At 55.7% G+C, this 14639-nt stretch overlaps 3 protein-coding genes and 1 long non-coding RNA gene across 5 annotated transcripts; 3 read left to right on the top strand and 1 right to left on the bottom strand.

Annotated features, from left to right (window-relative positions):
• Nucleotides 1-2153: 2153 nt before the first annotated feature.
• Nucleotides 2154-6628, top strand: Dohh (deoxyhypusine hydroxylase). Of its 2 annotated transcripts, none has more exons than XM_052165818.1 (5): nt 2154-2435; nt 3867-4194; nt 4550-4626; nt 5389-5629; nt 5852-6628. In XM_052165818.1, exons 2-5 carry the CDS (start codon nt 3921-3923, stop codon nt 6166-6168), a joined length of 909 nt encoding a protein of 302 aa, XP_052021778.1. In that variant the 5' UTR covers nt 2154-2435; nt 3867-3920; the 3' UTR covers nt 6169-6628. The 2 variants fall into 2 exon arrangements, with proteins under 2 accessions (XP_052021778.1, XP_052021776.1); XM_052165816.1 differs by having other exon boundaries at nt 2155-2435; nt 3864-4194.
• A 90-nt stretch (nt 6629-6718) lies between these two features.
• On the top strand, nt 6719-9521 carry Smim44 (small integral membrane protein 44). Its single transcript, XM_052165819.1, has 3 exons — nt 6719-8253; nt 8455-8680; nt 8886-9521. The coding sequence occupies exons 1-3, from the start codon at nt 8194-8196 to the stop codon at nt 9089-9091; spliced, it is 492 nt and encodes a 163-aa protein (XP_052021779.1). The 5' UTR covers nt 6719-8193; the 3' UTR covers nt 9092-9521.
• LOC127671144 (uncharacterized) lies at nt 8994-11533 on the bottom strand. Its single transcript, XR_007974671.1, has 3 exons — nt 11285-11533; nt 9614-9678; nt 8994-9092 (listed from the first exon to the last, which is right to left on the bottom strand). It is a non-coding gene; the product is annotated as an uncharacterized LOC127671144 (long non-coding RNA).
• Nucleotides 11534-11617: 84 nt separating this feature from the next.
• Smim24 (small integral membrane protein 24) lies at nt 11618-13756 on the top strand. The gene is made up of 4 exons (XM_052165820.1): nt 11618-11724; nt 12297-12408; nt 12592-12654; nt 13128-13756. Exons 1-4 carry the CDS (start codon nt 11658-11660, stop codon nt 13246-13248), a joined length of 363 nt encoding a protein of 120 aa, XP_052021780.1. The 5' UTR covers nt 11618-11657; the 3' UTR covers nt 13249-13756.
• Nucleotides 13757-14639: the final 883 nt, after the last annotated feature.

Below are 14639 nucleotides of genomic sequence, written 5' to 3'. Positions count from 1 at the left end.
CTTGAGGACACGCCCCCTGGACACGCCCACCCTGTGCCGTGCTCGCGCCCACCCGGAACAGCTGCGCCTGCGCGCCCCATCGCGGAGCAGCTCGGGAGTATGGGACGTCCTTCAGGATTTAAATCAATACAGGAAGCGAGGCGGCACTGTTGCCCGGGGCAACCGTGGTGGGACGAGCAGTCTAGGAAGCTAGAGAACAAGGCTGCGTGGGGTGGGGGGGCAGAAGGGGGGCGGGGAAGAAACAAGAGTAACTGGGCGCCGGGGAAGGCGTGGCTCCTGTTTAGGGAAGAAGTGGGGCGCGTCTCCCTAAAGCTATGATTCACTCAGCAGTCAGGTGACTACCCCACGGACGGCGCGCAGCGCTAGACGCTGCTGGTTATAGTGCATTTATTGTTTTCATTTTTCGAGATCTCTCTCTCTCTCTCTCTCTCTCTCTCTCTCTCTCTCTCGCCAGGCTAACCTCGCGCTGGAAGCAATCCTCCAGCCTCAACTTCCGCATTGCTAGAATGAATCTGAGACACCTGTCCCGCCCCCCCCCCCAAAAGTATCGTGTCCCTGAAGTACAACCGGAAGCACAAATAATGACGCTGGAAACAAACCTCAAGAGGGTCCTGGTTCAAAACAATACATGTTGGGCCCATCGGGATGGCTCCAAAGGTAGACTGATTGCAGCTAAGCCAACTGGAGCCGAGTTTAATACACAAAGCCACTTGGTAAAGAGGGCAAGAACCAACTCCTGCAAGGTGTAACTCTGACCATCCCACAGGCACACACCTGTGCCAGCACCTGGCTAAATGACACACACTAAACAAATAGGGTTGGGGCCTGGAGAGAGGGCTCAGCGGTTAAGAGCACCGGCTGCTCTTCTGGAGGTCCTGAGTTCAATTCCCAGCAACCACTGCGTAGCTACAGGCCAGTCTAAACAGCTACAGGCTGCAGAGGGGCCCAGCCCTACTCCATCTGACTCTTTTGTCAAAACATAGATGAAAAAAATTTATAAAAATGGGAGGTGGGGGGCAACGGCATCGTGAGTGACATGCCTGTCCTGCAAACATGAGACAGGAGTTCAGATTTCAAGTCATTGGGCCGGCGAGATGACTGGGCAGGCAAAGCACTTGCCACCAAGCCAAGGGACCTGAGTTCGATTCTTGGAACACACGTGATAGAAGGAAGAGCTAACTTCCACATGTGGCACCTGGTATATGTGATCCACCCATAAATATAACAAAATAAAATGACAACAGAGCCAAATAGCCAGTCTCAGTGACACATTTCAACAACAACCCCACCACCACACTTTTTGGTTTGGTTTGTTTTCAAGACAGAGTTTACTATTTTTAGGCCTGTCTGTCCTAGACTCACTTTGTACACCAGGTGTGCTGGGATTAAAGGCAATGCCTCCACTTCCAGGCTAACAAAACCCAGTCCTGTACTTACAGAGGCAGGAGCGATGGGGCCACATGTTAGCCACTGCTAGCTGACCAGCTACTGAAGCTGACTAGCTACTGAAGGGAAGTCATGATTGCTGGGTCCTGGGTAGTATTTTCTGCTATCAGTTCCTCCCAGGGCAGACTTGGTAGCACGCCAAGCTCTAAATTCATATCTGCTTCCTGCACTCCTGGGCCCCTCCCTTCCCACTGGCTGGTATGGGGGCCGGATCACACCTGGTATCATCTGATCCTGCAATCCTCTACAGCAACCACAGCCTTTCCCGAAGCTTCAGGTAAACATGCATCAGAGCTCTGCCCTGTGACAAGCCGTTATCTGTGTGTGTGTGTCTGTGTGTGTGCACATGCACAGATGAAAGCATCTTCCTCAATCACTCTGTTTTTTGGTAGGTTTTTTTGTTTTTTGTTTTTTGTTTTTTTCGAGACAGTGTTTCTCTGTGTAGCCCTGGCTGTCCTGGAACTCACTCTGTAGACCAGGCTGGCCTCGAACTCAGAAATCAGAGTGCTGGGATTACAGGCGTGCGCCACCACCGCCCGGCTTCGGAACTCCTATTTATTTCTTTTTCTCCATTTGTTTTGGTCCCAGAGACCATTGGCCACGCCCCTAGAACATAGCCACGCCTGCTAGGCCATGCGCAAGCTCTGTCCAGATCGGTGGGGTAGCCCTTTGAATAGGATCAAGCCATTTTCTTTTCTCTATGGGGGGGGGCAGTCGGAAAGACTTCTTCCGGAGGGAGACCGGAAGTCGCTTCTCCGGTTCCTAGGAGAGTTCTAGGGCGTCGTTGCTGATCGCTCCGTGGGTGGACACTCCTAGAACGCGGCGATGGTTCCGCCCGGCTTGGTCACGTGTCCATCAAGATGGCGGCGTCCAGCAGACGCTGCGCGAGGTTCGTCAGCTGACTTGTTCTCAGAGCTGTCCCGGGGATCCGCTTCGACTTGTCCGGAGTGTTCGGAGCTTATTGACGAGTCCCTGTTGCTGAAAGCACGGTAAGCAGTACCGGAAGTGCTCCCCTTCGTGGGACTTCCGCTTTGAGGACTCTGCTCGGGGCGCGCAGGATTCCTATGGGGAATTGGACGACTTTGCCCCGTTTTACTTGGGTATTTGATTCGACACAGGATATCGTGGCACAGGCTAGCCTCCAACACACCGTGTGGCTACGAATGGCCCTGAACTCTAAGCTTCTTCCTACCCCGTGCTTAGCTGACAGGTTTGCCGCCTATGCGGGGCTCAACCGGATGCTGGAGAGAGCTGGGGCTTCGTGCAGGCCCGGCCCGCGCTCGACCACTCAACTTAAGTATTTGGAGACAGGATCTCCTGGGACCGGTTGTCCTCCTGTTTCAACCTCCTCTTTCCGGGCCTGCCCCGCGTTTTTGGATTAGCGGGAGGCCCCATACTTCTAATGGGCAGCACTCTTGGGCCTACGAGATCCTTGGTCTCCCCTGTTGTTGTTCTGGGTAAATCGGGAGGTGGGTCTTATTGCCACAGAATGGCTGCCAGCTCCCGTGGACCTGCTCATGTGTGGATTAATTCCATTTTCAAGGTGTGACTGTCTTATAATGGGCATCAGTGGTGAGGCAGCCATACCTGCCTCATTAAACCCAGAGACCTCTGGATGACATCAGAGCCCAGAATGCCTTCCAGCTTGCTACATCCTGTTAGTCCAGTTCGTTACGTATGCATCTGCTGTAGTCTTTGCTGGTGTCTGACAAGGGTCAGTCTGCTTATACCCGACTATGTCTAGTTCCATCTTAATTCAGCTGTGAAAGAAAACACCTGTGTGTGTGTGTGAACTGCACAGCAGAGACCATGGGCTACTATGAACTGTGAATCTAATGCCAGTGACCAAGATGGCTGGGAAGAGTGCTTACCCCATGTCTCAGTCAGGGTTTCTATTCCTGCACAAACATGACCAAGAAACAAGTTGGGGAGGAAAGGGTTTATTCAGCTTACACTTCCACACAGCTGTTCATCACCAAAGGAAGTCAGGACTGGAGCTCTAGCAGGTCAGGAAGCAGGAGCTGATGCAGAGGCCATGGAGGGATGTTTCTTACTGGCTTGCTTCCCCTGGCTTGCTCAGCCTGCTCTCTTATAGAACCCAAGAGCACCAGCCCAGGGATGGCACCACCCACAAGGGGCCCTCCCCCCTTGATCACTAATTGAGAAAATGCCCCACAGCTGGATCTCATGGAGGCACTTCCCCAACTGAAGCCCCTTTCTCTGTGTCGAGTTGACACAAAACCAGCCAGTACGCCCCACCCAGCCAGTTCACCCCAGCACCACCACCTTGGTGGAGGGCGATGGATGTGGAGAAAGTTCTGTGGCCTGGAACTCAGGGATCCTCCTGCCTCAGCATCCCAGACCTGGAACGGCAGGTGTGTGCCATAACAGGGGTTCCTCTTCTCCTTTTTCCACAGCAGGTGTCTGTTACCAGGAACCCGGCCCTGCAGATCAGCCACGGGGAGGCTGTTGCCATGGTAACAGAACAGGAGTTAGAGGCCATAGGGAAGACGTTAGTGGACCCCAAGCAGCCCCTGCAGGCCCGCTTCCGTGCCCTGTTTACGTTGCGGGGACTTGGTGGCCCTGATGCTATTGCCTGGATCAGCCGGGGCTTTGAGGACAGCTCTGCTCTTCTGAAGCATGAGCTAGCCTACTGCCTGGGCCAAATGAGGGACCCACAGGCCATCCCCGTGCTCGTAGACGTGCTGCAGGACACGAGCCAGGAACCCATGGTGCGTCACGAGGCAGGTGAGGAAGGGGACACAGCTTCAGGGAGATCCTGAAGGGAATGGGAGCCGCACTGGGCTACAGACAGCAAACATAGGGGCCTCCCATGTCCCATGCTAGCCTGTTTGTTCTTCAGGGCCTTGGCATAGTCTCCCTCTTGGCCCAGAGTCTGTTTGGTTCGCCAGTCTGGTCTAGTGGTGACTTCTCATTCCTCCAGGAGCACAGACTGGGGCGGGTGGCTTTAGACCCAGCACGCCGACTCTAGAGTAAGGATTCTCATTGACCAGCTCAGAGGCTGTAGGCCCAGCTGTGGCCTAGGAGACCAGTCAGGTGTTGGGCATCAAGCAAGCTCCTTTCTACTGATTTGTCTCCTCAGGGGAAGCCCTGGGGGCGATTGGTAATCCAGAAGTTCTAGGCCTCCTGAAGCAGTATTCCACCGACCCAGTGGTTGAGGTAAGGAAACTCTGACTGGCCCATTTCTGCCAGGACAAGCTCTACAAGCCATGTCTGGTTACCAGGGCAACCTCCTGGAAAAGGATTTTCTAGAGATGGAGGGGGTGAGGGCAGGGGCAGGTGGGCAGGGCCAACAGTATGGTCTCCCCACAGCTCTGGGTCCCTAACCTTGAGAATTCTACCTGTTCACTGCTGATGTCTATGACCTGTATGGTCCTTCCCCTTGCCCATACTGCACCCACACATCTACTGGATCCCCCTGTTCTGTACATTCCTGTCATGGAGTCTGCATTGTGTGGTCTTTTATGTCTGTGTCTTGCTGAGAACCATGTTCCGTTCCAAAGGTTGGCCCATGCTCTGCTGTCAGAGCCTTGCTCCTGTTCATGGCTGAGTAATACTCCAGTGTGTGAGGGTGTACTGTGCAGGCCCATCTGTTATTGCACCTGTGACTGCTGGGTTCACCTCTAATCTCTGGCTGTGTCCCATCATATGGGCTCCCAGACATGAGTCTGTCCCCTGCCTTCCTTCCTGCTTCTCACACCCCTTGCTTTTCCTGTGATGTCCAGCCCCGGGGTCTTTGCACAGATTGCTCTGTGTTCCTCCAGGTCTCCACCCATCCTCAGTGCCTGTTTATGCCACTCTTTGGTCTATGTCCAGCCTGAAGCCACTCCGCCTGGCTCAGCCTTGAGTCTAGGAGAATGGTGATTGGGCAAGGCACACACCTGCGCATCCAGACCCATAGCTGCTCTATGCTACTTGCAGGTGGCTGAGACATGCCAGCTTGCTGTTGGGCGTCTAGAGTGGCTGCAGCAGCACCCGGGGGAGGCCGCATGTGCAGGACCCTACCTCTCAGTGGACCCAGCGCCCCCTGCCGCAGAACAGGATGTGGGGAAGCTGCGGGAGGCCCTGCTGGATGAGGCGCGGCCACTCTTTGACCGCTATCGTGCCATGTTTGCCCTGCGCAATGTGGGTGGCAAGGAGGCTGCCTTGGCCCTGGCTGAAGGTGGGTTGGACTCTAGCCTTGGCCCTGGGTGATCTCTTGTGCAGCTTGAGGGCAGCTGGGGTCCCAGGGGCCACCTTCTCCCCACCCAAGTGCCCCCCCCACCCTGGGGACTTGCCCTGGGCATCTGACCACAGTGGTCTTGGTGTGTCCCTGCCTTGGGATCCCACACACCCACCCTCCTGCCCAGCTGTCCTTACCATTTCCTCTGCCCTTGCTTTGCAGGCCTGCGGTGTGGCAGTGCACTCTTCCGCCATGAGGTGGGCTATGTGCTGGGTCAGCTGCAGCACGAGGCAGCCGTGTCTGAGCTGGCAGCCACGTTGGCACGGACCACTGAGAGCCCCATGGTGCGACACGAGTGCGCAGAGGCCCTGGGTGCCATCGCCAGGCCTGCCTGTCTGGCTGCACTGCGGGAGCACATCACGGACCCTGAGCAAGTGGTGCGGGAGAGCTGTGAGGTGGCACTGGACATGTATGAATACGAGAACGGCCAGGACTTCCAGTATGCGGACGGGCTGGAGCGCCTGCGGCCACCACCCTAACCAGGCCCCCGCTCACCCAGAAGCACCCAGGACTCTGCCCGGCACCTGGCCACCTGCTGGGATTCTTACCTCCTATCCTATGCCCCGGGGCTTCTGCCCCTGCCCTGACCTCATGGCTGTGTGGCAGTCTGCCAGCTGTGCCTCCCATCCCCATTTAGGGAGCCGAGCCTGAGGGGCCTTGTTTCCCACTCTCTGTACCTGCCTTGCTGGGTGCTGGTGGGCAGTGCCACCCTGGTGCTGTCTGCTCTGGTTCTATGTCTCCCATGCCGTCCACACCAGGAGAGATGGCGGGGGGGGGGGGGGGGAGTTTGCACGACTTGGGAACAGCCCAGCTCAGGAAGCTGTTGGGAAAGCTGTGGGGGCAGGGGTGTGTGGGGTGCACCTCACATCTGGGTCAAGCAGGGAGCACAAGCCAGCCCCAGTGTGCTGCATGAATAAAATTTATTTTTCACAAGTGCTAGCTTCTGTGTGTGGACAGTGACATGGCTTTTGGGGATCACAGGAAGGGGTTCAGTGGTACAGCTAAGAGTCCATACTGTGGATTCCCCTCTAGGCTCCGCCTGGAGCCTGGTACTTGGTGAGCATGCTAGCTAGGGCACTCTCTCCCCTGGACCCCATCCACCTCCATAAATGTTTTTGACACAGAGCTCAGCAGCCCACAGCCATCTGTTCCAGCTGTTCCGTGCTGAGAGGCCAGAGGCCCGCGTTGGGGACACCAGGGCACCTCGGACACACTAGTGTTACTTACTTGCATCATCTCTCACTGAGCCTGAAGCTTGCCGAGTCAACTGGGCAGTAGCACTTATCAGGGTCATCCTCCTGTCTCAGTTCCCCGGGGCTGGAGTTACAGTTGTGGCCACAATGCCTGGCTTTTTCATAGGTCCCAGGGATGTGAGTTCAGGTCCACACAGTAGCATGATAAGAACCTTAGCCTGAGATAGCCCCCAGCCCTTTGTATATTTTTTAGACATGTGGGTCCTGGGAATTGAAGCCAGGTCCTATGTAAGAGCATCCAAGCTAGCTCTTGGTCTTTGTTCCTCTGCAGGCTGGGTGTCACGGAGCCCAGTCTGGCCTTGAACTCCAACCTGAAGTGTAGCACAGGATGAGACTTGGTCTCCCTTGCTACCTGTGACAGCAGGTGGGTCACAGGTGGGAATCCTGTCCAACCTCCTGGGTACACTCCTCCTGGCTGTTCACTTTGTTTGTACTTGGCACAGAGAGGTTGCCAAGTCTCTTAAGTTTTCACTCACTCCTGACGCAAACGTTCTTACCTCCCATTTCGCCCCATCTTATGCCACCAGGCGCGCGTGGCCACTGTGCCCCAGGAACTGCCCGTGGGAGCACTCCTGAGAACCAAGTTACAGATCCCTGACACCATCTGACCTGGCCGATCCTCCTCCTCCTGGGAGCACCACCCTCATGTGACCCCTCCTTTACCCCTGGCTTTGCTCTTTCTTGGCCTCACCCTTTGCCTAGTTCTTTCCCCACCACCTCCAATCCTCTTTGTTCCTTCTCTGCCTGGTATTCTTTGGGTGTGAAACTCACATTACTGACTGCAAAGGCCACCGTCTGATGTGCGTCCCAACTGCAGTGCCCTGCCCCCACCCCCATAGATGCTGGGCTTACACCAGATGACTGAACACTTGAAGTCGGAGGCAGTGTATGTGGCCTTAGTTGTCCTGTGACAACCAACCCCTTGTTGCTACAAGGAAATCTACCCTACCAGAGCTGGGACAGCCACAGCACAGAACAACCCTTACAAGTGGGATTGAACCCAGTCTCTCAGAATGCTCAGGTGTCCCACTTCTAGAACCTCCCAGGGCTCTGTCCCAGGGCCCACCTAGCAAGAGGCCATTGCACCCACTTACTCCCACCTCTACACGCTGTCATCCCCCACAGTGGCCGCCAGAGGACGCCCATGAGCAGAATCCACTCTGCCTGCAGTTACCTGTGGGTCCCACCCAGCCCTGTCCACCCTGCCCAGTCCCCATTCTGACCCTCCATTGCTCGGTTGGCCACAGCGGCATGAGCCCCTTGCATGCTCACCAAGTACCAGGCTCCAGGCTGCCCCAAATCTTTGCACAGGTGAGCCCTCTGCCTAGCCTGTGCCTATGCCTGAGCAGAGAACTCGGCCTGCAAAGGCCCTGGGGCTAATGTGGATGGAAGCGTCACTTCTGGGGAGGGGACCAGGGATTTAACACTGATCTAGACAGATGGCCTGGAGGAGCTGTCCTAATCCTTTTAGCTCATCCCCTAATACTCCCGTGTGGGGGTCATCTCCTTCAGGCTCCTGTTGAAAGTGTCCCAGCCATGGCAGGGTTGGTGGATGAAAGAGAGGCCGAGGACTGGAGCCCAGCCCCTCCGATGTATGAGGAGTACCGGCCACCCGCGCTGGATGCCATCCGCCTGCCTCGCTATGCCCTGTATCTGCTGATGGCTGCTATCCTGGTGGTGGCCGTGGCCTACGCCATTGTTGGCCACCTCATCAAAGATCTAGCTCATGACCTGGCTGGTGAGTCACATTCCAGCCTAATCCATCCTGGGCTGGGGTCACAGGTGGCATGGGATGGAGCTCCTGTCTAGGCCAGGGTCCAGCCAAGGGTGGGCGTGGCCAGATCGGACCATGGGATGGGCGTGGCCAAGGTCAGACCGAGCGGTGGGTTTGGTCAGGGTTCCGGGTGGCCAGTTGCGACCTCACCAGCCACTTGTCCCTGCAGACTGGGCCTTTGGCCCTAAGCCTGACCAGGAGGAGGAAAGTCCCCGGGAGCTACGGGCCAGCTTGGCCGCAGAGGACCTGGAAGAGCTGGATCTTCAGCTGGCTCTGGCCTGGCGTGGGGAGGAAGACCCCGCCCATGCTCCTCGCCGCACCTCCATTGCCTTCAGGGACCCGCCAGTGCAAACCAACTTTCGGAGGCTGGACTGACCTGGAGGAGCAGCATGTGTCATGCTGGTGGGCTGACAGTTGCCTCTGCCTCTGTCACCTGTGTATTTCACATGTCTGTTGTACAACAGAGTTTGGCTGGGCTGAAACTGAAAACTCTCCTGTCTGGGCTGGAGTGCTCTGATTGCAGACACCACTTACACTTTATTAAGACTTGGAGACAGGTTCTCATGTAGCCCAGGCAAGCCTTGAACTTGATATATAGCAGAGGATGACCTTGAATTCATGGTCCTCCAGTCACCACCTCCTGGATGCTGGGATGACAGGTCTGGCCGCCCTACCTGTCTTCTGTGATACTGAGTGCAGAGGCCAGGGTCTCTTACAAGGCTGGGACAGCCCAAGGCCCTGACTATCTCTCTATCTCTCTATCTCTTTCTATCTCTCTCTCTTTATCTATCCATCCATCCTTCTTCCCTCCCTCCCTCCCTCCCTTCCTTCCTGTTTTGATTTTGTAGACAGAGTTTCCCTGTGTAGCCCTGGCTGTCCCGGAGCTCAGAGACTCACCTTCAGCAGTTTTCATTATGGACAGTTAGTTCCTCACACAGACTTCTTTGCATCAGGAGTGTTTGCTGAGAGGAGAAAAGAGTGAGGCCAAATTCACATACAAATTAAAAGCCTATCTGACGATCCAAGTACCTGTGACCTCCTTGTCTCAGCCCTGTCCCACATGTTCCCATGAAACCCTCCTGGGTGCTGTCCGTGAGCCCAGTAACACAGACTGGAAACTGAGGCAGGCCATTGAGAAATGTCTGGGTGAAGGTCTCTCAGCTTAGGGAACTTGTCACACACAGCATGGGGTAACAAAGCATGAGTGGCCTGTCATCATCATTCAGGAGGCTGAGACAGGAGGATGGCACATCCCAGGCCAGCCTGGGCTGTGGAGCAAAAGGAGCCATGTGGGGTAAGTCCCTCCACCGGCCTCTCCCACCTCAGCTGCTGGGCCTGTCAGCCTGGGCTCCTGACATTCCACCTGGGCTGAGACTTCTCAGCACAAGACTCCATGAGTATACACTAGGAGCTTAATATAGGCATGTCTGGTTGGGTTGCTGGTGGCATCTTTTTTTTGGTTTTTTGTTTTTTGTTTTTCGAGACAGGGTTTTTCTGTGTAGCCCTGGCTGTCCTGGAACTCACTCTGTAGACCAGGCTAGCCTCAAACTCAGAAATCTGCCTGCCTCTGCCTCACAAGTGCTGGGATTAAAGGCGTGCACCACTACCACCCAGCTTCCCGGTGGCATCTTTAATCTTAACACTCAGATGGCAGAGGCAGGAGTATCTCTCTGAGTTGAGGATAGCGTGGTCTACAAAGTAAGTTCCAGGACAGCCAGGGCTACACAGAGAGACCCTGTCTCAAAAACCAAAAGCAGAAAAAAAGCTCAAATCTTTTTCCAAACTGTGTGAGGCTGATCTCGAACTTGGGTGTGTAGACAAGAATGACCTTGAACTCTTCATTCTCCTGCCTCCACTTCTCTCTTTTTTTTTTTTTAAGATTTATTTATTTATTATATGTAAGTACATTGTAGCTGTTTTCAGACACCCCAGAAGGAGTCAGATCTTGTTACGGATGGTTGCGAGCCACCATGTGGTTGCTGGGATTTGAACTCAGGAAATTCAGAAGAGTAGACAGTGCTCTTAACCGCTGAGCCATCTCTCCAGCCCCCTGCCTCCACTTCTAAATGCTGGGATGACAGGCATGTATCTTCCCACCTAGTTTCTGGGGTGCTGGGGATGGAACCCGGGGCCTCATGCACTCGGGGAGGCTGCTCTGTCTCTGAGCTGTAGCCCCAGCACACATTTTTATTTCTGAGACAGTGCCTTGCTCTGGAGTCCAGGCTAGGCCTGGACCTAGTCATCCTCCTGCCTCAGGCTTCTGGTGTGGGAATGACAAGCATATGAGGACATCAATGCCCTGTCTCCGTACTGAGCCTTCACGTGCACAGGCTGTGGCTGCACCGTGACACCTCTGGGTGGGGCCCTCCTTTGCCCAGGTGGGGCTTGATATCTAATCAGCCTGAGGCCCAAGGTTGAGGGCAGAAGCCTGTGCCCTGTCTGGATGCTCTGCAGGCAGGTGGCTCTGCCATTGCATTGCGGGTCCCCCTTCTGGAAACCTGAGCTCCCCACCTGCCCGGCTTGCGGTCTGGTGCCCCCAGAGCTGCCAACCCCGCTGTGCTGACTTACCAGACACAAAGTTGCTAAGCTTGTCCCACAGTTGGTTGTGTGCACATGAAGGTGCAGACATCACACCTGTGCAGCCTTGCAGAGGATGCTAAGGATCTGTCACCTGGGTCTGGCAGTCTCTGAGGCCGCTGGTCTCCAGGGAGGGGTGCAAGGCACAGGGAAAGGGACAGTCCAGGTTAATATTAAACTAGCTATAGACTCTGCCCTCCGAAGCTGCAGGGGTCTGATGCCCAGCCAAGCAGGCACGGGAGGCAGGGCCACAGGTGGCAGGTTCCCCACCCCACCCCGCCCAACCATCCTGTATTAACCCCACCCGAGCTCTGTGCGGCTCACACCCGCAGCTGAACGTCGAACTGTATCCAGCGTGCTGGCCATGGACACCCTGTGTAGACTGCTGCTGCTGGCTGCAGTGCTCCTGACACCCGCCGAGGCCCAGCAGGGTAGGACCAGGGTGCGGCGGAGTCCACGCTGGGTGGGTGTTAGGATCTGGGCAGGGGCTCTTCAACGCCTCATTTCCCATTCGGAGAAACTGAGGCACAGGAAAGTGCTCAGGACAAGAGGAAGTGAGGAGGGTACTGGTGGGGATGCGTTTCCAAAGACGGCTCCTCTCTGATACCCTTCTCTCCTGTCTCTCAACGCTGTAAGCTGAGCTGAGGCCACTTCCCTTTCCAGCTGGTCCTCTGAGCTCCTTCAAGGCCTCTGAGCTATCTCCACCCCCGCCACTTTCCCACCCCTGCCCCCTCAATTACTTTATCTGAAAGCCTCGCTCCCCCCTTCACAGCCTCCGCCCTCTGAGCCTCTTCTTCCTGAGTCCCGCCTCTTTACGCCTTTTCTAAGCCCCGCCCTCCAAGCCCCGCCTCTTTCCTTTAACGCCCTCCCTCTCTCCCACGCAGACCCCTCGGCTACACACAGACCCTTCTTTTCCCTCACACAGAACCGACTTTTCCTGCAGGCTCCTCTTCGCCCTGCAGACACTTTGCTTTTTGTCTCTGACTTGTCCTGTCCTTTGCAGCCCCAGAGCGCCGCCTGAAGCCCTGGCTGGTGGGCCTGGCCGCAGTAGTGGGCTTTCTGTTTATCGTTTTCGTCCTCATGCTCGCAAATCGTGTGTGGTGCTCCAAAAGCAGGTGAGGACCTGTCCCTGCCCCACAGGGCCCCCTGCCCTTTTGTTCTCCCTCCCAGGGTCAGCGTGGAGGTCAACTTGCTTGGCTGCCCTGTTGATCCCCTTCTGATTTTTGGGAGTTCACGACCTCAGTTGGGGATACTGAGTCAGAGAACAGCTCTTGTATCAATCTTTTTTGTGTGTGCAGAGCAGAGGATGAGGAGGCTACATTCAGAATGGAGCACACTGTGAATGAGAACTCCAAGCCAAGGTACCCAGTGGGTGATTCCCCCCAGACAGTCCTGGGAGGCCCGGCTGCGGGGAGGGGACAGCGTCCAGCCGGTGGGCTCGTGCAGGAATGTCTAATGCAGATTCTGGATCTCGGAGAGGGACAGAAGTCGGGGAAGAGTTGGAAAAGGCAGCTGGAAATACAGCTGAGCCCTGTGAACCTCACAAGGTCCTGAGGGAGGGCGGGCTAGGAGGAGACGCTGGGGCCACCTGTACCCAGAACTGCAGAGAACCCAGCTGCCTGCCCTGTGATGGGACATGGTTTCCTGTACACTGTGACCATCACTCTATCATAAGTGGCCCAGCCACCCAGCCACCCATCCTTTTCTTTCCATGGAGTTTTCTTTTCTGTGGGGTTGCCCTGAGGTCACCGCAGCCCTGAGTCCATCCTCACAGTCTGACAAGGTGTCTTGGTGAGCAGCAACTGTCTCTCACTGTGGCACCTTAACCCTACAGTAAAGCAAACAAGAAGCAGAAGAAGAAGGCGGACAGGAAGGACGGACAGAGCAACGAGGGCTTGGAACTGGAGGAGAAGGAGTCCTCGGATGACGAGAGAGACAAGAAAACAGCTTTGTGAAGGCTCCTGTCACCTGGGGGTGCTCCATCATCCACGCTCTTCAAGCTGCAGCCACGACCTAACGCCAGACTGCCTGGTCATCTGGGTCTGAAAACTGTCCTCAAATGAGGTCAGCTCTGCCTATGGCCCCCATGCTCATCCTCCATCCACTCCCGCCACACTCACTCGTACTGGTGTCCACTCCTGTCCATCTGCTCCCCTACATCCAATCTGCTGCCTCCAGGCACACTCCTGGTGTCCCCTGACTGTCTCTGAGCCCCAGTGCTGCTCCTGGGAGGCTTTCCACCCTCTGTGCTATTTGTGTCTTGAAGGACAGACACCCCGTGGACCAAGCTCTTTGCCCCACAGTCGCTTGGTTCTTTCCGAGGGTTACCTGTTCTTGGGTCCTCCAGCACAAGCTGCTTTCAGCAGATAGTTCCAGCAATGGCCACCAGGGGGCAGTGTCACCTCCCAGCACCTTCCTTTAATAAAGACCCCCTAACGCTGTAGTCCCTTTGTGTGGGCTTGGGCTTCGGCCAGAGCCCGGAGCAGGGGTCCTCGGCCACTGAGAGCTGGGTCTAGGCCCAGGCTGTCTCCAGAGGCATCCAGTTGGTTCTCACGAAGGTCATGATTTTAGACTCATGTCTCAAAGACAGAGGACTCGTCTCCTCTGCAATACTGTGGGGCACTGGGAAGACAGTCCAATCTCTGTGACATCTGGGATCAGGGTCCTGGGATACTTTCTCTTCAGCCCCTCCCACAGAGCTAGCGGAGCTTAAGGTAGGGAGACCTTAGCTCTTTGCTCTAGGTAAGGGGCTTTGGGTCTCATGTCCATCAGGCTGGCCTCAAGTTGCCCATGAAGCCAAAGATGATCTTGAACTGAACAGCTGATGCTGGGATGGAGTCTAGGATGCTGGCCCAGGGCAGAAATCCCTCCCCCTGAGCAGTCTGCCCCACAGCAGGAGGGGCACACGGTGGACCCTGGCAGAAGGCACAGCTTGTGCAAAGACCCTGGGACTGATGACAGCCCCCCCCCCCACCTCCCGATCCAACAGAGTGCTTCCTGGGCGCACAGAAAGGAAGAACCAAGAGGAGCCAAAGCTTAAGCTTCTTTAATTTTTATACATTTTTTCTTTTTTTTTTTTTTGCCTTTTATTGAATCTTTTATGGACCCCCCTCACTATTTTTGTTTGCATAGGGAGAAACGGAACAGCAGGCCGTCAATGGTGCTTAGGCGGGTCCACAAAACAAAACAAAAGCCAGAAACCAAAATGAGTTTGTAATATATGGTTATGAGTGGAGTATGCTGTGGGCGGGGCCTGTGAGGGAGAAGGGCCTGGGGTGCCTTCTGCTCCCTGCCCCCCCAGGCCTCATTTGCTCGGGGAGGAGGGGTAGAGGTTGCCGCAGACCAT

The sequence above is a fragment of the Apodemus sylvaticus genome, chromosome 20, assembly GCF_947179515.1.
Source record: "Apodemus sylvaticus chromosome 20, mApoSyl1.1, whole genome shotgun sequence".
Lineage (NCBI taxonomy): Eukaryota > Metazoa > Chordata > Mammalia > Rodentia > Muridae > Apodemus > Apodemus sylvaticus.
Note: the sequence above shows the minus strand (reverse complement) of the source record. Positions and strands in the feature narration are given on the sequence as shown.

Bases quoted from the DNA above. Each gene is read 5' to 3' on its own strand.
- Dohh (XM_052165818.1), top strand. From the start codon at position 3,921: ATGGTAACAGAACAGGAGTTAGAGGCCATAGGGAAGACGTTAGTGGAC. The intron at 4,195-4,549 runs GTGAGGAAGGGG...TTGTCTCCTCAG, and splicing joins CATGGTGCGTCACGAGGCAG to GGGAAGCCCTGGGGGCGATT. The intron at 4,627-5,388 runs GTAAGGAAACTC...TGCTACTTGCAG, and splicing joins CCACCGACCCAGTGGTTGAG to GTGGCTGAGACATGCCAGCT.
- Smim44 (XM_052165819.1), top strand. From the start codon at position 8,194: ATGAGCCCCTTGCATGCTCACCAAGTACCAGGCTCCAGGCTGCCCCAA. The intron at 8,254-8,454 runs GTGAGCCCTCTG...CATCTCCTTCAG, and splicing joins TGCCCCAAATCTTTGCACAG to GCTCCTGTTGAAAGTGTCCC. The intron at 8,681-8,885 runs GTGAGTCACATT...TTGTCCCTGCAG, and splicing joins TCTAGCTCATGACCTGGCTG to ACTGGGCCTTTGGCCCTAAG.
- Smim24 (XM_052165820.1), top strand. From the start codon at position 11,658: ATGGACACCCTGTGTAGACTGCTGCTGCTGGCTGCAGTGCTCCTGACA. The intron at 11,725-12,296 runs GTAGGACCAGGG...TGTCCTTTGCAG, and splicing joins ACCCGCCGAGGCCCAGCAGG to CCCCAGAGCGCCGCCTGAAG. The intron at 12,655-13,127 runs GTACCCAGTGGG...TTAACCCTACAG, and splicing joins AATGAGAACTCCAAGCCAAG to TAAAGCAAACAAGAAGCAGA.